The sequence below is a fragment of the Symphalangus syndactylus genome, chromosome 23, assembly GCF_028878055.3.
Source record: "Symphalangus syndactylus isolate Jambi chromosome 23, NHGRI_mSymSyn1-v2.1_pri, whole genome shotgun sequence".
In the NCBI taxonomy this organism is placed as follows: Eukaryota; Metazoa; Chordata; class Mammalia; order Primates; family Hylobatidae; genus Symphalangus; species Symphalangus syndactylus.
This window is the reverse complement of record NC_072445.2, coordinates 46,291,776-46,312,046: the sequence shown is the minus strand read 5'-3', so window position 1 is coordinate 46,312,046 and position 20,271 is coordinate 46,291,776. Positions and strand designations below refer to the sequence as shown.

The 20,271-nt window shown below is 43.6% G+C and overlaps 1 protein-coding gene across 2 annotated transcripts in view; it reads right to left on the bottom strand.

Annotated features, from left to right (window-relative positions):
• Window positions 1-20,271, bottom strand: part of KIAA0319 (KIAA0319 ortholog) — an 89,750-nt gene that overhangs the window by 9,800 nt on the left and 59,679 nt on the right. For both annotated transcript variants that reach the window (XM_055263635.2, XM_055263636.2), the window contains 9 exons: window positions 18,569-18,692; window positions 15,873-16,005; window positions 14,759-14,907; window positions 12,598-12,749; window positions 10,204-10,342; window positions 9,357-9,516; window positions 5,013-5,155; window positions 2,659-2,781; window positions 616-706 (listed from right to left, as the gene is read on the bottom strand). In XM_055263635.2, coding sequence (XP_055119610.2) covers window positions 616-706; window positions 2,659-2,781; window positions 5,013-5,155; window positions 9,357-9,516; window positions 10,204-10,342; window positions 12,598-12,749; window positions 14,759-14,907; window positions 15,873-16,005; window positions 18,569-18,692 — 1,214 coding nt within the window. The remainder of the gene's footprint in view (window positions 1-615; window positions 707-2,658; window positions 2,782-5,012; window positions 5,156-9,356; window positions 9,517-10,203; window positions 10,343-12,597; window positions 12,750-14,758; window positions 14,908-15,872; window positions 16,006-18,568; window positions 18,693-20,271) is intronic.

The window sequence follows — 20,271 nt, the reverse complement described above, 5'->3', positions numbered from 1 at the left end:
TAATAAATAACCAATGTGTTTCTTGAGTTCTTTGAGCCACCCTAGCAAAATAACTGAACCCAAAGAGGGAATTGAGGGACCCAATTTATAGTCAGTCAGAAGCCCAGGTAGAACAACCTGGGGTATGCAACTGGCATCTGAATGGGGTGGGGGGCAGTCTTGTGGACTGAGTCATTAACCTGTGGGATCTGACGCTATCTCCAGGTAGACAGCATCAAAAGTGAATTGGAGGACACCCAGCTGGTGTCCACTGCAAAGCTGTTGCTTGATTGGTGTGTGCGGAGAAACTCCCAAACATTGGTCACAGAAGTCTTCTGTATTGATTGTGGATGAGTGAGAAAACAGTACCGCTCTAGTGAATATAATGTAAGACCGATAGAGAATAACATTAGATATGATATAGAATCATTGACCCTCCTAGAAAACACAAGAGCTGCAATGAGAAAAAGCTGCCTCTAATATTCCATTTATTTAGGCACTTATGCTTTGTGGCAGAAAGTGCATTATTATAATAAACAGCTTAGCAGTTTAACAAGCCCAAGTAAACAATTCCTAAGCTGTCAAAACACACTTAGTGTAGGGTCTCTATTTCACATGAATAAGCACTCTAAGTACCTTTTGCAGCAGCAGATGCAAAGCCAAGTGAAACCTCCTGTTAGCACAATAAGAGTAAAAGCCAACACTGTCACATAGAATATACTCCACTCTGAAACACAAGAAAACCAAAGTGGACATAGTTATAGGCTATTTGTAGAACAACTTTATTTTGATGATTCATAACAAATATTTCTGAATCCCTACAAGGAAAGGCCACCTGTGGAGTTGATAACATCTCATCAGGCTGGTAGCAGAGCAGAGCAAGGTAAAATACAGATAAATCAAGAACAACCTAAAACTGCCCTGTTTTTATCTATTGGGTTTCAGGGCCTCACAGAGCACATATTTCATGCGAACTTGGGAACAGAATAATCTGAAATAACTAAAATTAGTCAATTACACAGTAATGCCTCTTATATAAACACACATGTATACCACATCAAAATATTCATTCCAGAATGCCAAAAATCACAACCCCCACCCCTGAAAGTTCTGGCTTGGTTTTAATAAAGCATCTATATGGCTGTTTATGGCATGAAGACATTTTTCACAGCCAGAGAGCAATTCAGAAACTACTTGACCCTCATTCCTTCCACATCCTTACAGAAATCTAATGTGAAAAGCTTTCAACAGTAATTCAGAGACAGAGAAGCCCAGTTTAAGTCTACTAGGGAACAAAGTTTAACTATTAGGCAGGGTGCGGTGGCTCACGCCTGTAATCCCAACACTTTGGGAGGCCGAGGGGGGCAGATGACTTGAGGTCAGGAGTTTGAGACCAGCCTGGCCAACATGGCAAAACCCCGTGTCTACTAAAAATACAAAAATTAGCTGGACATGATGGCATACACCTGTAATACCAGCTACTTGGGAGGCTGAGGCAGGAGAATTGATTGAATCCAGGTGGTAGAGGTTGGAGTGAGCTGAGATTTTGCTACTGCACTCCAGCCTGGGTGACAGAGCAAGATTCCATCTCAAAAAAAAAAAAGTTTAACTTTATTAAATGTTATATAATTTCATTGGAATAATGATCCAAGGACTGGCAATTTTCTGATTTTTATATAGCATTAAATGGGAATATGCTTTGGCAGTCAGCTCTTACTATCTTTGGTGCCAATTATGTCCATCTGGTTCCCCAAACAACGAATTTACTTAGTAGACTGCCGTTAAAATATAGTTTTCTCCCCAGAAGGGGCACCAGCTTGCCCTGCTGTGGCTCCAGTTTTTGGTGCCTGCCTGTGTGAACAGCTGGAAGAGTGGGCCAAATTCTCTTCTTTACCTGATTCTAGAAGATCCACACCAGGGGCCACTTCACCAGAAAATCACACTGAGCCTAAGCCAAGGCAGGTGTAACCTGGAAATGCAGCCAGTGGCCCAAGCAATTCTTTCTCAGAAAGGCCAGCAATAGTGAGCCAACTCTGCTCTGCCAAAGGGAATTTTCTCATTAGGAAGTTTTATGTAAAAGCCTAAACACACCCCACAAAGTAGATTGTAAGAAGGGTCTTAACTTACTACCAAGTGAGCTGGTTCACTTGGCTTCAGGTGAGAAAAGCACTGAATGTTTATAACTGCAAAGCTAGGCAGATAGTTCTCTTTTTCTATCTTTTCTTTTCTCTTTTCTTTCCTTCCCTTCCCTCCCCTCCCCTTCTCTCCCCTCCTTCCTTCCTTTCTTCAATTTTTTTTTTTGAGACAGGGTCTCACTCTGTCTGCTCACTGCAGGCTCAACTTCCTGGGCTGAAGCAATTGTCCCACCTCATCCTCCTGAGTAGCTGGGACTACAGGCACACGCAACCACACTCAGTTAATTTTTTAAGACAGGGTCATACTATGTTGTCCAAGCCAGTTTGGACCTCCTCCCAAGCAATCCTCCCACCTCAGCCTCCTGAGTAGCAGAGACTACAGGCGTGCATCACCATGCCTGGCTTATTTTGTTATTTTTTTGTAAAGGTGAAGTCTCACTATGTTGCCCAGGTTGGTCTCCAATATTAGGCAGATATTTCTGATACCTGAGAATGAGCTGCCTTAAAGCTCCTCACCCAAAGCCTCCTCTATACCAGAACTCACCACAGTTGCTCTCTCCATCCCAGATATAACGCTGTATAAGGTTCTCCATCCATAACTGAGAGCAAATGCAGCGCTTTGTGAGGGGGTCGCAGCGACCATGGCCAGAACACTTCAGAAGGCAACCTGCAAAGAGTTGTGTAGGGCTGAGGTCAGCATGCAGAAAAGGGAATCCCTGGATTCAGCTTCTTTTGTATCTTCAGTAGCATAAGTCCCAAATAAATGCATCTTGTTGAATTAAGAGCCTCTTACAGTGTGGACAGGGGTTCTGGGGATAGTCTCTCATCACTGACAATCTCATCAGAAAGCAAATGGCAGAAAAAGCCAGTCCACACCACGCAGCAAAAGCCTCAAAAATATTGTGGGCAGATCACAAGGTCAGGAGATCCAGACCATCCTGACCAACATGGTGAAACCCCATCTCTACTAAAAATACAAAAATTAGCTGGGCATGGTGGCACATGCCTGTAGTCCCAGCTACTCAGGAGGCTGAGGCAGGAGAATCACTTGAACCAGGGAGTTGGAGGTTGCAGTGAGCCGAGATCGTGCCACTGCACTCCAGCCTGGTGACAGAGCAAGACTTTGTCTTAAAAAAAAAAAAAAAAAGTTTACTGGCTGGGCGCGGTGGCTCACGCCTGTAATCCCAGCAATTTGGGAAGCCGAGGTGAGTGGATGACTTGAGGCCAGTAGTTTGAGACCAGCCTGGCCAACATAGCGAAACCCCACCTCTACTAAAAATACAATAAATTAGCTGGGCGTGATGGTGTGCGCCTGTAATGCCAGCTACTCGGGAGGCTGAGGCACGAGAATCACTTGAACCCAGGAGGCAGAGGTTGCAGTGAGGCGAGATCACACCACTGCACTGCAGCCGGGGCAACAGAGGGACAGAGCTAGACTCAAAAAAGTAGCAAAAACATAACATTGTCTGGCCTAAGAAAATAATTCTAAGTATTTATCTGGAGTGCAGTGGCAATCATTGAGGACATGCCCAAAGATTTATCTACATTATAGCATTATCTTCAAAACCAACCCTAAAATCCATGAATAAGAAACTGGTTGCATAATTATGGAGCATATCCAGGGTAGAATACTATGTGGCCATAGAAATATTAAAGGATTGGGGAACATAATCATAATATAATTTTTTTTTAAGAGACAAGGTCTTGCTGCTATGTTGCTGTGGCTGGTCTCAAACTCCTAGCCTCAAGACAGCCTCCCTCCTCAGCCTCTGGAGTAGCTGGGATTACAGGCATGTGCTACTGTTCCTGGCTCATCATAGGATTTGAAGTTAAAAATCAGATTAAAAATATATATCATGTCATCCTGATTGTAGAGATGGGGGAACTGGAAAAACATATATCAGAGTATTAACAAAAATTTTCTTTGGATGGTGAGAATTTTGGACCTAGAATTTAGAGAATTATTTTCTTCTTTGTGCCTCTCTGGATATTCTAAATTTTGTACAATAAATAAATATTATTTTTGTGGCTAGAAAAAAAGGAGTTATTGGCTGGGTGTGGTGGGCTCAGCACTTTGGGAAGCTGAGGTGGGTGGATCACTTGAGGCCAGGAGTTTGAGACCAGCCTGGCCAAAATGGCGAGACTCCATCTCTACTAAAAATACCAAAAAAAAAGAAAAGAAAAAAGGAATTATTAAAAATTAAGTTACTCCATATTATAATTGAGAAAGTCAATTGTAGATGGATATATATATATATATATATATATATATCTAGATAGATAGATAGATAGATAATCTGAAACAAATTAAATTTTACTGCACAAACATTATCATGTCCCTTGTAACTCTCACTTCCCTGGAGTCTACTGAAATAACCACTTCAACATAACAAGAGATTCATGTTACTCATGAAATGAAGACAGAAACAATGGGACTATGAATCATTTTAGTACCCTGGAAGGGGTGGTGAGCATGAAGCTAAGAAAAGAGGTACACCTGGAGAAGGCATTTGTGAGCTGTCTTAAATTTTCAAGGAGCTACATGACATTATCATCACAACCTAAGGCATGATGTCCAAGGGAAATAAATTATATAAACATGGCTTTGCAGCCAGTAACACTTATTTGTCTTCAACATTGTTCTTTCTGTCAATGGCCATTATCTTGTGAGTATAATCTTAATTTTAGACCCATAATTATTATTGTTTTCCATTTTTCTTCCAAGACCAAGAGTAGTTGGCAAATGTATGCTGCAGGAAACTCTATTGGAGAAATAAATGTAAAACAAGTCCCTGGATGCTAAAGTGAAAATGTTCACGTCACTCCTCTTCTGTGTTTGTCAAACTTATCCATGATTGGCAAGTCTGATTGTTTTAGAATATTCCATAGGGGACCTACCTGCTGTATCAACCCTCAAGACCTTGAAAAGCAAGAAGTCAGCCTTCTCCTTTGAGAGCCGCATGTGCAGATTTCGGGCCACTTCAGCAGCTTTGAGAACCTTGAAAGGCGGCCCGCTCTGTACATAAAACACAACCACGGTGCTGCAGAGGAGACAATGAGAGAGGACAGCCACATGGTCAGACGGTGACTGACATGACACGCCCACCACAGCATCTGACCTGTGAAACTGGGGAGGTAGACGGCCACAGCTCTGTGGCTTGCCAAGGACAGGGGCATATCTGTGAGCCAAGGAATTGATCTGTTTCTATTCACAAAGCCTCTTCAGTCTCAACGTACAGCTGATCAAAGACGGACAGATCTTCAGATAAAAGGAGCAATGTGTAAATTCTGTATCAGTTTTTGAAAATCCTAACCAAATGGGTCTGGAGAGCTATCAGGTTAGTGAACAAGAATGCATCTATGTGCTGGGATGTATGAAGTATTACATCCATGGGGATGGAAGCTCTCATGCACAGGACCCTTCTAGATCTTGCCCTATGTACCTTTTCATCTGGCTGTTCATTTGTATCCTTTAATATATTCTTTGCAATAAATCCGTAATAGTAAGTAAAAAAAAAAAAGGAGCAATGTATATATGTGCGCAAAAAGACAAATATACACAAAATAACTTGCAGACATGTCTTTCTTTTTACCTTTTTTGATTGAGATATAACTTACATATCATAAAATTCACCCTTCTAAAGTGTAAATGGAATGGCTTTTAGTATATTCACAAAGTTGCACAACCATCAGCACTATCAAATTTCAAAACACCTTCATCACCCCAGAAGGACAATCCACACTCATGAGCACCTCCTCCCCACAGTCCCTGGCAACCACTAATCTGCTTTTGGTCTCTACGGATTTGCCTCCTCTGGACACTTCAGGTAGATGGAATCATACCATATGAGACCTTCTGTGTCTGGCTTCCTTCACTTACCATCATGTTTTCAAAGTTCATCCATGTTGTAGCACACATCAGTACTTTATTCATTTTTACTGCCAAATGATATTCTGTTGTATGAATATACCACATTTTGTATACACTCGTCAGTTGGTGGACATTTGAGTTGCTTCCACATTTTGGCTATTATGAATTTGTGCTATGAACATTTATATACAAGTTTCTGTGTAGACATAAGTTTTTCATTTTTATTGAGTATATACCTAGGAGTGGAATTAATGGGTTATATGGTAGCTGTATGCTTAGCATATTGAGGAACTGCCAAGCTGTATTCCACAGTGGCTGTACCATTTTACATCCCCACCAGCAATGTATAAATGTTCCAGTTTCTTCACAGGCTCGCCAGCACTTGCTATGGTCTGTCTTGGATTCTAGCCATCCTAGCGGGTGTGAAGTGATATTTCAACATGGTTTTGGTTGGCATTTCTCTGGTGGCTAATGGCGAGCACCGTTCACATGCTTATTGGCCATCTGTATATCTTCTTTGGAGAAATAGCTACTCCAATCTGTATTCATCTCCTAGGGTTGCCGTAAAACACGTCCCACGAAGCGGCTTAAAACAACAGAAACCTCTTCTCACAGTTCTGGAGGCCAGAAGTCCAAAATCAAAGTGTTCTGTTAGTTCTGGTGCTGCCAGAATCCTTGGTATTCCTTGGCTTGTGGAGGAATCTCTCCGGTCCCTGCCTCGGTCATTACATGGTGTTCTTCCTGTGTGCCTCTCCCTGTGTCTCTTGTCCTCTTCTTAGAAGAACACCAGTCATATTGATTTAAAAGCCCACCCTACTCCAGTATAACTTCTTAACTAATTACATCTGTAATGACCCTATTTCTAAGTAAGGTGACATTCATAGGTACCAGAGGTTAGGGCTTGACTATATTTTGGTGGGGGGCAGGGGGCGGATATAATGCAACCCACAGCAAGTGTTTTATCATGAAAGGGTGTTGGATTTTGTCAAATGCTTTTTCTGTGCCTATTGAGATGATCCTGCAGTTTTGTCCTTTATCCTATTAATGTGGTTTATTACATTTATTGATTTTTATATGTTGAACCACACTTGCATTACTGGGATAAATCCCACTTGGTTATGGTCTATAAACCTTGTAATAAGTTGCTGGATTCAGTTGGATAGTATTTTGTTGTAGATTTTTGCTTCTATATTCACAAGGGATATTGGTCTGTAGTTCTCATTTCTTGTGATATCTTTGATTTTAGTGTCCAGGTAAAACTGGTCTCACTGAATGAGTTTGGAAATGTTCCCTCCTCTTCTATTTTTTGGAAGTTTGTAAAGGGCTGTTAATTCTTTAAACATTTTGCAGAATTAACCAGTGAAGCCATCTGGTCTTGAGTTTTGTGGAAAGTTTTAACATTACTAATTCAATCTCTTTATTTATTATAGGTCTATTTAGATTTTTAAGTTCTTTTCAAGTGAGTTTTTATAGTTTATGTCTGTTTAGGAATTTGTCCACTTAATCTAGGTTATCTAATGTGTTGACATATAATGATCCATAATATTCTCTTATAATCCTCCCCCACCCACTTTTTTTTGGAGACTGGGTCTCATTCTGTTGTCCAGGCTGGAATGCAGTGGTGTGAACATGGCTCACAGCAGCCTCAACCTCCCAAGTGATCCTCTCACCTCAGCCTCCTGGGTAGCTGGGACCACAGGCGTGTGCCACCATGCCTGGCTAATTTTTTTTTTTTAAGATGGAGTCTCGCTCTGTCACCCAGGCTGAAGTGCAGTGACGCGATAGCTCACTGCAACCTCCGCCTCCTAGGTTCAAGCAATTCCCCTGCCTCAGCCTCTTGAGTAGCTGGAATTACAGGTATCTGCCACCACACCCAGCTAATTTTTGTATTTTTAGTAGAGACGAGGTTTCGCCATGTCGGCCAGGCTGGTCTTGAACTCCTGACCTCAAGTGATCCGCCTACCTCAGCCTCCCAAAGTGCTGGGATTACAGGCATGAGCCACTGTGCCTGGCCGCCTGGCTAGTTTTTTGTGGAGATAGCATTTCGCCATTGCCCAGGTTGGTCTCGAACTCCTAGGTTCAAGCGATCTGCCTGCCTTGGCCTCCCAAAGTGTTGGGATTACAGGTGTGAGCCACTGCATCCAGCCCTTTTTATTTCTATAAAGTCAGTAGTAATGTGCCTTATTTCATTTCTAATTTTAGTAATATGAGTCTTCTCTGTTTTTTCTTAGTCAATCTAGCTAAGGATTTGTCAATTTTGCTGACCTGTCCAAGAAACAACTTTTGGTTTTGTTGATTTTCAGACATGTCTTTGATTCAGTATTTGATATTTTACAAGGGAAATATATGATCCATTTTAGAAAGAGTTTCTTAGAAAATAATTAGACCATGTTTAAATTTGGTGTTTTTCTAAGTGAACTTCAGTTCTCTGGAAAACTAACCAAAGTGGAAGAACTGACAATAACCGGAGAACTGGAGTTACTGTGAATAGTGGGTTTTCACTCCCATATTCTTTCTCTGCCTCTTCCCACTCCACCCTGAGCTAGGTAAGACTTTAAACATAAAACTCAGCCAGGCATGGTTGCTCACACCTGTAATCCCAGCACACTGGGAGGCCTAGGCGAGCAAATCACTTGAGGTCAGGAGTTTGAGACCAGCCTGGTCGACATGGTGAAACTCTGCCTCTACTAAAAATACAGAAATTAGCCAGGTGTAGTGGGGGGCACCAGTATTCCCAGCTATTCATGTGGCTGAGGCAGGAGAATCACTTGAATCTGAAAGGCAGAGGTTACAGTAAGCTGAGATTGTGCCACTGCACTTTAGCCTGGGCAACAGAGTGAGACCTTGTCTCAAAAAATAAAAATAAAATAAAATAATAAATAGATTAAATAAATAAAACTCAATTAAATACAAAGATGTCATGAAAAATAAAGGCCAGAGTTTCAGCCTCATATACTCCCAGGAGATGGTCAATGGTAATCAGTGATCCTTTCACACTGAGAGAAGCCTCAGTCCCCCATGAGCGTGGGGCAGGGATGCAGCCCAGCTATGAGACATCCTCTTCACATGCCCCAGACCCCTTGCCCAGCTCTGAAGACACCAGAGCTAACAACCGTCTCCCCTGCTGTTCCCCAGCTCCTCCTTCACTCAGAACATTCCCACTCAGCAAACATTTACTGAGAATTTTAGGAAGGACCTAGCATGATGTTGGCCATACTACTGCCCTTTGAGAAAAAAAGTATATGAATGGGATAAAAGTGTGTCAAAAATACAAAAGAAGCAGAGGAATGAACAGTTTTCTACTGGACTGGGATGAGGTTAAGAGCTGGAATTTTGTACGGCCAAGGCCCCGCCTTTTGTGCAGCTCCTACCTGAGATCCGAGTGGGCCCGAATCTTCTGGACCTTAATGTCCGAGTCCAGCACGTTCAGCAGCACAGCCAGCTGCCTCACAAGGGTGTCCTTCCGCTGCTCCGTCAGCTGCCCAACACCAACCTGCAGGGTCAGCTCCACCAGGCCACTCTTCTTAGGGTCTGGGGAAAGAGAAGATACAGGATTTGCACTTGGACATTTGCACGGGCTTCAGAGCATAAGGAGCGAAGTTTCTATAAGAGCTCAAAATTACTCATATGCCATTTCTGCATTTGAGTTATAGCACTCAGGTAAATTCTTCTAAACACCGCAGAGGCCACTATCTGGGAGTACTTTCCCTTGTTTTATCACAGTTTGTTGTTTATAATTTTTTTTTTTTTTCCAGAAGATAATCGGAATTATCCTAATTAGCCTCTGGGCTAACTGAAAATTTCAGCCTCTTCCACATTTTCCCAGGACCAGAAAGAATTTTGCTTCCAAGTGCCATGGGCACTTTCCAGTCGAGTTTATCCTGGGGTCGTTACAGCTGCTTCACTGGAGCTGCCTCCCTCTGTGCCCTGGTATGAGGCCCTTGGGTCCGCTTCACATTAAGTCTTTGTCTTCTGGCAGGAAAGCAAACGTGAAAAGAAAATCTAGTTGCCAGATAACATTCTCTTTTAAAGAGTGATGAGGCTGGATCTATCTGGGGATATACAACAACGTGTAAGAGACATCCTCAAAGTGGGTCCAGCCAAGAGCTGGAGCCAGCCACAGGAGGCCTCCCACACTGGTCACACCTGTCAGCGTAAAGACCCCAAAGGCTGACCAGCCAGAGCCTGCATGGCCAGCTACAGAGCCCAGGAACTCACCTGGCTGCACTTCCACAGTGGCAGTGTCTGTGTCCGAGGCCCCCTGACTGTCGGTGACTCGCAAGTGGAAAGTGTACACTCCCTCCACCAGATTTGTAAGCTGCAGAGCCGCACTGCGGTCAGAGCCATCGATGACATCCTGTGAAAGAACACGGATCACAGGGCAGCTGTCAATCCTCGGGTCCCAATTTCTGGGCTTCTGTTGATCCTAAACCTCAGTGTCCCATCTTTTTAACACAGGCGTGACTTTAAGAGGGAGGCTGCAGGGGAATGAGGCTGGCGGGATAGCTAAAGACTGGAGAAATCCTCAGCATCTCTTCCCCAAAAAGCACCAGGGGGCACATCTGCAGACAGTGTTTCCTGAACTGAGTTTACCAAGCACTTTCCAGGAATTACCAAATAATTAATTGTATCCAACAAAGGGAAAGACCATTTGAATTAGGGCAAGGACCCTGAGAACAAAGCACAGGTTTTCCGGGTCTTATTTTCAAACACAGCTTTACAAAACTCTCATCTTGAATTCCCTCATAATGTATCATGTTCATCTGAAATAACCCAAGACCCTGTGTAGCGTCCTCTGTTCTGTGTGCTTCTAAGCTCCAAAGAATGAGAGAAGAACCTCCCAGACTCCTGCTAATAGAAGGGGTGATAACGAATAAGTGCTCTGAACAGAGTCTCACTGTTACTACATTTAGAGGCTAATCCCCCATCTAGTTGAATAGTGTTAATTCTAGAAGTGCTTAGAAAGTATAAAGCATTTGGCCGGGCGCAGTGGCTCACGCCTGTAATCCCAGCACTTTGGGAGGCCGAGGAGGGCGGATCACGAGGTCAGGAGATCGAGACCATCCTGGCTAACAAGGTGAAACCCCGTCTCTACTAAAACTACAATACAAAAAAATTAGCCGGGCGTGGTGGCGGGCGCCTGTAGTCCCAGCTACTCGGGAGGCTGAGGCAGGAGAATGGCTTGAACCTGGGAGGCAGAGCTTGCAGTGAGCCGAGATCATGCCACTGAACTCCAGCCTGGGTGACAGAGCGAGACTCCAACTCAAAACAAAAAAAAAAAAGTGTAAAGCATTTTCAGTTCCTTCCCTGTGACCACTCCTTAGTACATCTCCAAGAGTAAATCTGTATCTCTACAGTCCTTAGAAATGGCAGGAATGAAGACGTATATACATTTATGTGCTAAGAGGCAGAGTGATCTAATGGGGGTAAAATGCCTGCCAGGAGCTAAAAACTTAGGTGTGTCTAGTTTGATTAGAAATGGATTAGTTAAGGCTGGGTGTGGTGGCTCACGCCTGTAATCCCAGCACTTTGGGAGGCCTAAGCAGGCAGATCACGAGGTCAAGCGATCAAGACCATCCTGGCCAACATGGTGAAACCCCGTCTCTACTAAAAATACAAAAATTAGCTGGATGTGGTGGCACGTGCCTGTAGTCCCAGCTACGTGGGAGGCTGAGGCAGAAGAATCGCTTGAACTCGGGCAGCGGAGGTTGCAGTGAGCCGAGATCGCGCCACTGCACTACAGCCTGGGCAATAGAGTGAGACTCCATCTCAAAAAAAAGAAAAAAAAGAAAAAAAGAAATGGATTAGTTCACCTTGGCCAAGTCACTTCTCATCTCTGCATTTCGCCTTCTGCATCTATAAAATGTAAATAGCAATCCCTGATCTATTGACTCATCTGGTACAATATGAGGAACAGAAAAGAATCCACTTGGACCAAAATAGGAAGGATGGAAAAGCATCCTGCTTTCAGCTGGAAGACTTGACCTCAAAGTCCTTCCAAGCTATGGTTTCCTGCCCCATCCAAAGTCTGTTCAGGAAAAAGTCGGAAAGGATTTCAGCTTTTGGTTAAATCTCAAAGCAGCCTACTGCCTCCAGCCTTCAGAACATTCAAATGTAGAAGCATAAGCACCTTACAGGGAACATGGAAAGAGAGATGAGGTCATTACAGAGACACTGCTGTGGACTGAAATGTGTCCTTCCCAAACTCCTGTGTTGAAGCCCTAACCCCATATGACTGTATCTAGAAATAGGACCTATAAGGAAGTAGTTACGGTTAATTGAGGTCATAAGGGTAGGCCCCTGATCCAATAGGATTTACTGTCCTTATAAGAAGAGACACCAGAGTGCTCTCTCTTCCCCTGCTATGGGAGGACATGGTAAGAAGGCAGCTGTCTGCAAGCCAGGAAGAAAGACCTCACTGGGAACTGAATTAGCCAGCAACTTGAGCCTGTCTTCCCAGCCTCCATAATGGAGACAAAATAAAGTTCTGTTGTTTAAGCCTCCTTATACTTATATCCTTAGAATATACTGTGATATACTGTTTGCAGCTCAAGCTGACTAATGCAGATGTAATGATAAGTGGTCTAGGAGTAATTCTCTCTCAGTACTCACTCCAGCTGCTGGACTCTGGCCATCCCGGATCCACAGATAGGACACAATTCCTTGGTCATCAGTAGACCTCGAACCATCCAAAGTAATGGAATTATTGGGAAGCACAAGAACATGTCTGCCACCAGCCCGGGCTCTGGGAGGACTATTATTTTCTAAGTCAAATATAGCAAAAATGAAAGCAAAGAGATTGATTTAAAACACTGGTGATAGAAGAAGTGTGTCATAAAACATCCACAACTCTTCCACCTTGCAGATACAGTATGTAGAATTCAAATATCCAAAAAGGCATTTTTTTCCCCCAGATACATATAAGATACAGACTTCCTTAAAGCTCCATTTGTACTTAGTTAGCTATAATTTGGGATGAAAAAGGTAAAGCAGGTGACAAGCTGTACATTGGGAATTTTTCTAATATTGTTATACTTTTTCTGTCCTTGAAAAATAGAAACAATGATTTTACCAACATTTAGGGTATTGAAAGTGGCAATATTTTCGTTTAAAATATACTGGGTCATTTTGTACTGGTCCACACTATCTGGCCAGAAATATTTCCACTTCAAGAACTGCCAAATCTTGACTCTCTAAGATAAAAAAAGAAAAAAAAAAATTGAGTAAAAAGTAGGCTGGGTGCAGTGGCTCACACCTGTAATCCCAGCACTTTAGGAGGCCAAAGCAGGAGAATCACTTGAGACCAGGAGTTTGAGACCAGCCGGGGCAACACAACAAGTCTCCACCTCTACGAAAAATTAAAAATTGAAATAATAACAATGATAATTAGGCCCTCACTTCTCTGACTAGGTGTTAAATATAAATGAGGCAATGGCCAGGCATGGTGGCTCATAACTGTAATCCTAACACTTGGGGAGGCTAAGGCAGGAAGCCAGAAGTTCAAGACCAGCCTGGGTAGCAAGACCCGTCTCCACACACACACAAAATTAAAAATCAGCTGGGCATGGTGACACACACCTGAAGACCCAGCTACTCAGGAAGCTGAGGTGAGAGAATCCCTTGAGATCAGGAGTTTGAGGCTGCGATGAGCTATGATCACAGCACTGTACTCCAGTCCGAGCAACAGAGTGAGACCCTGTGTCTATTTTAAAAATTAAAAAATGAGACAATGTAAAGGCCATTTCTGATGTAATAGTTTCAGAAAAGAGGGGCCAGGGAGCACTAACAAGACTGGGGTACAGTGGGGAGATCATAAGACACAGCCTCAATTTGGAGATGAGGCTGCTGTGAGGCAAATCCTGCTTGTCCAGATGGGGCTCTGGGACCCAGCCTGATCCCTCCCAATTTCCCCTTAGAAACAAGTCAAGATGCCTGTTCAGACTATTCTCTCTACTTTTATGCATGGTTGAAAATCTCTACAATAAAATCTTTTTAAAAATCCAAATCTATATCACTTTGCTGTTAAAGTTGCTTCAGCCTCTCCCGGCTGCCCAGAGGATAAAGTCCAAACCCCTAGGCATGGCCCGTGGCACATATAACCCTCCATGGCAGAGCCTGTGCCTCAGGCTGCAGCCACTCTCCCAGCGTCCCACACTCTTGCCATTCTACAATGCTTGAACCTTTCCATCCAGCCAGGCTCTTGTACTCCTCTGCACTTCAACACGTAGTAATCATCCATTCACTAATTCATTCAACACCTCTGATTTGCCTTGAGTCTGGCACTCTGCTACACTGAGGATACAGAGATGTCTGAAGCAAAGGCACTCAGGCAGTTCACAGTCAAATGGGAAGACAGACAAGGAGACAAGTACCTAAAGCAGTATTGCACTAGTCTAGACCACAGATTTCACATTAAGAAACTATATGGAATTTGAAAACATCTCTTTTCTTGAATTTCCAAGGAATAAAAAAAAAAAAAAAAGCATAATGGTGTCGTTTGGATGTGGGTCTTTCATTACTAGTAGTCACAGAAGAGTGAAGTCATTAGAAGATACGCTCCACAAACAAAAGGAAGTGTCTGCTTGCAGAGGCGACTGAGAAACAGCTAACGTGAAGAGAAGAAAGTTGGCTTTTTTTCCACCAGGCAGGGCTCGGCATCTGCTGCGAACAAATAAGCCAACACCAGCATCTCTGAATAGTCATGGCCTGGCTGAGGGTCCTGCAGACTCGAAAGAGGAGCAGGCCCAGCCCTGTCCACCTCAGACCCACTCACCCTTCTTCACAGCCACAGTGAGGGCGGACGTGCTGCTCAGTCCCTGCTGGTCTTTCACTGTCAAACGGAAGTGGTAGGTCCCCACCTGAAGACCAGTCACAGTGGCTATTGCTTTGTCAATATTTTCCATCTCCACTGCACTGGGGCCTCTATAAAACATGGAAGTGGTTAACATAAGGGAGGGGGCATGGGATTCTGAATATGACAGGCATGCGATTTGTGCTCTTATAAATGTTTTGTTCCAGCTATAATATGTGCCATTTAGAGAATTCTAAGAAAACTCCATTCATCTGTACTCTCTAGTTCAGTGTAAGAGTCACAAGCTAAAACCTATCTCAGGCAGAGTCTGCTGGATCACTGGGAAGAGAATATTTGTTCTTGATTTTTTAAAGTCAAGCTGCCAGTGAAATGATCTATCCTTGGAAAATGAGCCTTAGAAACGACTCCCATTTCTTCTTTGAATAAAATTAGGTGAAATCCTCATCTATCTTTAGGGAGAGCATGGAGGAGGAGGCAATAAGCCAGATAAGCCCTCTCCTAGGAGAGAAATCACAGTATAGTCATTAAGATCAGAGGCTTGTCAAAAATACCTCGGTTTGTGTCCAAGCTCTTTCTCTTACTATCTGGGCAACCTTAGTCTGTGTGGTCTCATTAGTGTCTACAAGCCTCAGTTTCTTCAACTTTAAATAGGAATAATATTCTTATTTATCTCTTACAAACTGATACAGGGTTCTGTGAGACAGAGCATGTAAAGCTCAGAAAATGTTAGATGATATGGGTCACCCCTTACACTGCACTTCTGGTGCCTACAGTCACTGCAGGATGAGTTGAGTGTAGACAGGATCACATGCAGGTTTCCCTGAATCTCTTCTGTCATGAGCTCGCCTCACACCAAGACAGCCCTGTTCAAGCTCTACCTCCCTCCACTGTCAATGATGTCCATCCACACTTAATGTACTCTTCAATCAATAATGCCCAGCCACTTCTAGACACGTGCTTAAATCCCGACTCCTCAAAACGCTCAAGCTGATTGTTTACTACAGATCCTCCAGAGAAGGGATAATATTAGCATTCAGCATGGGCATGAACCTGGCTCAGTGGCGAGACAGACTACCTGATGTGCTCCCAGTGATAGAATACAATGCCGTGGTCATCGCTGCTGCTACTCCCATCCAGGGTAGCACTTTCCACTGGGAAGATCAGCTCTTTATCAGGGCCGGCCACAGCCACTGGAGGGCTATTGTTTTCTGGAATTACAGAAACAGTGTGAAAAAGTATTATCTACGTGCATTAAGTCTGCAATCCTGTGATTTCTTGATTTAAGTACATTACTCATCTTCAGACCAGGCAGCCACTACAGTATGCAGCATGCTTTGGAATCCTGGAGTGAAGCACTTTAGCCTTCTAGCTGATCTAGGAGTTGAACCATCCAAGTTCAAGACTGCCATTACAGGCAGCCAAGAAACACTGTCTCTAATAGACACATCTTTGGTTTCTTTGGTTTAAAAGATCTTCAGTCGGCCAGGCACAGTGGCTCACACCTGTAATCCCAGCACTTTGGGAGGCCGAGGCGGGTGGATCACGAGGTCAGGAGATCGAGACCATCCTGGCTAACACGGTGAAACCCCATCTACTAAAAATAGAAAAAATTAGCCGGGCGTGGTGGCGGGAGCCTGTAGACCCAGGTACTCAGGAGGCTGAGGCAGGAGAATGGCGTGAACCCGGGAGATGGGGCTTGCAGTGAGCCAGCCTGGGCAACAGAGCGAGACTTCATTTCAAAAAAAAAAAAAAAAATCTTCAGTCATAGGGTGAAAGAGAAGGAAAGGAAAGAAGGGTAGAAGGAGAAAGGGAAGAAGGGTGGGGGGAGGAAGGAAAGGGAAAGGAAGGAAAGAAGGAAGGGAGGGAGGAAGAGAGACAGGGAGGGAGGGGACAAGGGGACATCACAGAGAGGGAGGGAGGGGACATCCATGTGAAGAGACCTGCTTTATCAGGTAGGGCTTACTTCCTTTTGTCTCTGTAGCCTCAGTGCTAACACAGTGCCTGGTAAACAGTAAACGTTCGAAACATTTTAAATTAAATGTTAAACGAAAGTAAAAGATATAAAGTATTGCTGATATTGGCAGGGCGTGGTAGCTCACGCCTGTAATCCCAGCACTTTGGGAGGCCGAGGCAGGCGGATCACTTGAGGCCAGGAGTTCGAGACCAGCCTGGCCAACATGGCGCAACTCTGTTTCTACTAAAAATCCAAAAATTAGCCAGGCATGGTGGCACACATCTGTAATCCCAGCTATTCAGGAGGCTGAGGCACTAGAATCATTTGAACCTGGGAGGCAGAGATTGCAGTGAGTTGTGATCATGCCACCGTACTCCAGCCTGGACGACAGAGTGAGACTCTGTCTCGAGGAAAAAATAAAAATAAGTATAGCTAATATTGATATAAATAGATAAAATATCTGTTAACAAAAAAAGGGCCAGGTGTAGTGGCTCACACCTGTAATCCCAGCACTTTGGGAGGCCAAGGGTGAGAGGATTGCTTGAGCCCAGGAGTTTGAGACCAGCCTGGGCAACAGAGTGAGACCCTGTCTCTCTCTCTCTCTCACACACACACACACACACACACACACACACACACAAGTCAGGTAGTCAAAAGCTGTGGCAGCCATTACCCAATGTTTGGACCACGCCACAGCCCCCATGATCCTACTCACTACAAAAGAGGGGTTTCCTTTGGCCGTAGGATAGAGTACTTGGGTGACCATACATTTACAAAGCCCTTTAGGATGGAGTCCCGGGCTCTCTTGGGGTCATCTATTGTGATTCCAATCCCTGCCCACCTTCCCCGCCACCTCCCATTCCCACATCCCTACCTCTTTTTCTCTCTCTCCAATCACAGTAATTCCTTTTATATCTTCAAATGTACCAGACTCTCTTCCTTGGCCCTCACGCCTACTGTTCCCTCTGCCTAAGAACTCTTCCTCCTCCCCTATGCTGCCCACCCCTCCCCTTCTTCACCGACTGTGACTTGTGCTTCAATCCTGAGCACATGCATGAGCTCTTTGCAGATGCGTCACACCCAGGCAAGTGCTCTTTCTCTGGGGTCCTCTAGCACCCTGCAGTTATTTTAGTAAAGTGCCAATCACAGAGTTTCATGTGAACTTCTCCATAAGCCCTGCAAGGGCAGAGATCAAGTCTATCTTGTTTAATTCCACATCCCAGGGTCTAACTAATAGCACTTTTTATGTATTAGCGGCATAAATAAATAAGTTGTCTATAGGTTGAGCATAATCTCATTGCCAGGAACTGGATAGAAGTTCTGGGACTAACAGGCCTCTTCTAGAAAAGTTCTAAGGCAGAGACCATTATCAAACAAAGGTATAGCTACCTTTAAGGTTATTTAACCCAGGAGGTAGGCAGAGCCCTGGGTTTTCATGAAACTATTAATGAACAGTAATGCTGAACTGGAACGTGTTCCCCAATGTCTGGTTACATCTGAGTGTCAAGCCACACATAAGAACCAGCCCCTTCAAGATCCCCTGGAGCTTTCTAGAGCAGAGTGGGGCATGTGTGGAAGCATCCACAAGGCAAATTGGAGCCCACAAGCAGTGCTGTGGATGGCTCTCATTTCATCCTTCATGCCATAGTTTACAGACAGTCAAGGCAAGATTTAGAACCTTGAAATGAAATTAGTTTTATATGGAGCTTTGGCACCCACAGGCTGGTACCACCAAGTGTGGCATCTCCAAACCCCAGAAGCCCAGCTATCATTTCTGCCTTAATCTCTGAGGCCAAATCTCTTTCTCCTCCACCTACCAGGCTGGACAATCACAGTCACCACAGCAGTAGACTGTTGCCTTGAAGAATCTGTCACCTTCAGCTGAAATGTATAATCTCCTTCCTGCATTGCAGATAAATGAAGGTATGGCGTCTGTACTCCCTAAGTAATAGCAAATACAAAAATAAAAATAAAACAAAACCAAAAAGTAAAGAAACACAAGTAAATAGTATGACAGAATGAAAAACTAACAATTTTACTTAATACAGAGAGCTTGCTCAAAAAAGAAATGTGTTTGGCCAGGCACGGTGGTTCACATCTGTAATCCCAGCACTTTAGGAGGCCAAGGCAGGCGGATCACTTGAGGTCAGAAGTTCGAGACCAGCCTGGCCAACATGGTGGAACCCCGTCTCTACTAAAAATATTTTAAAACAAATCAGCTGGGCATGATGGCGGGCACCTGTGATCCCAGCTGCTTAAGAGGCTGAGGCATGAGAATCGCTTGGAACATGGGAGAGGGAGGTTGCAGTGGGCTGAGATTGCACCACTGCACTGCAGCCTAAGTGACAGAAAAAAGAAAAAGATATGTTGTTCCCCAGTAAAATGCAACTGAAAGTCTACTGTGCAACCTCATACACTATTGAAGCAGTGTAAACTGGTATAGCCTTTTTGGAAGCCAATCTGAAAACAGCTATTAAAATATTAAATAAGCACATACTCCAACCCAGTAATATGACTTCTTAGTATCTACACCAGAGAAATGCACAAGGAGACTCGTCCATGGATGTTGACTGAAGCACAGTCTATCAGAGCAAAACATGGAAACAATCTACACATCCATCAACAGGAGGATGGTCAAACACACTACGATACACTGTGGAATGCTAGTTTAAAAGAAAGAAGTTTAAAATCATGAGGCAGGTTTATAAATACTAAAATGAAAAATGTCAAAGACATATTAAGCAAAAAAAAGAAAGTTGGGTCACATTCAAAAGCAAACAGTAAAAAATTTTTTAAAGAAATCCACACAAAAAAGAAACTTGTGGAACAATGCATACAATGTGAAAGGTATTGCTACATGTACGTACACACACTTATACAGACACATGGAAAAGATTCTGGAAGTATACACATTAAACTGATAAAAGTAATTATTTTCAATAAGGACACTTGAATGACAGTGGTGATCAATTTATTTGAACTTATTTTAGCAGAATTTATTTGAGCTTTTTTTTTTTTTTTTTTTTTTTTTTTTTTTTTTTTACCACAAGAGGCAATTCATGTATTACTTTTGTAATCAAAAATAATTTTTTGGCCAGGTGCAGTGGCTCATGCCTGTAATCCCAGCACTTTGGGAGGCCGCGGCGGGTGGATCATGAAGTCAGGAGTTCAAGACCAGCCTGGCCAAAATGGTGAAACGCCATCTCTACTAAAAATACAAAAATTATTCAGGCGTGGTGGCAGGCACCTGTAATCCCAGCTACTCAGGAGGCTGAGGCAGAAGAATTGCTTGAACTCAGGGGGTGGAGGTTGCAGTGAGCCAAATCGTGCCACTGCACTCTAGTCTGGACCACAGAGTGAGACTCCGTCTCAAAAAAGAAAAAATAAATAATAATAATAATAATTTTTTGCCGGGTGTGGTGGCTCATGTCTGTGATCCTAGCACTTAGGGAGGCCAAGGCGAGAGGATTGCTCGAGCCCAGGAGTTCGAGATCAGCCTGGGCAACATGGCGAAAGCCCA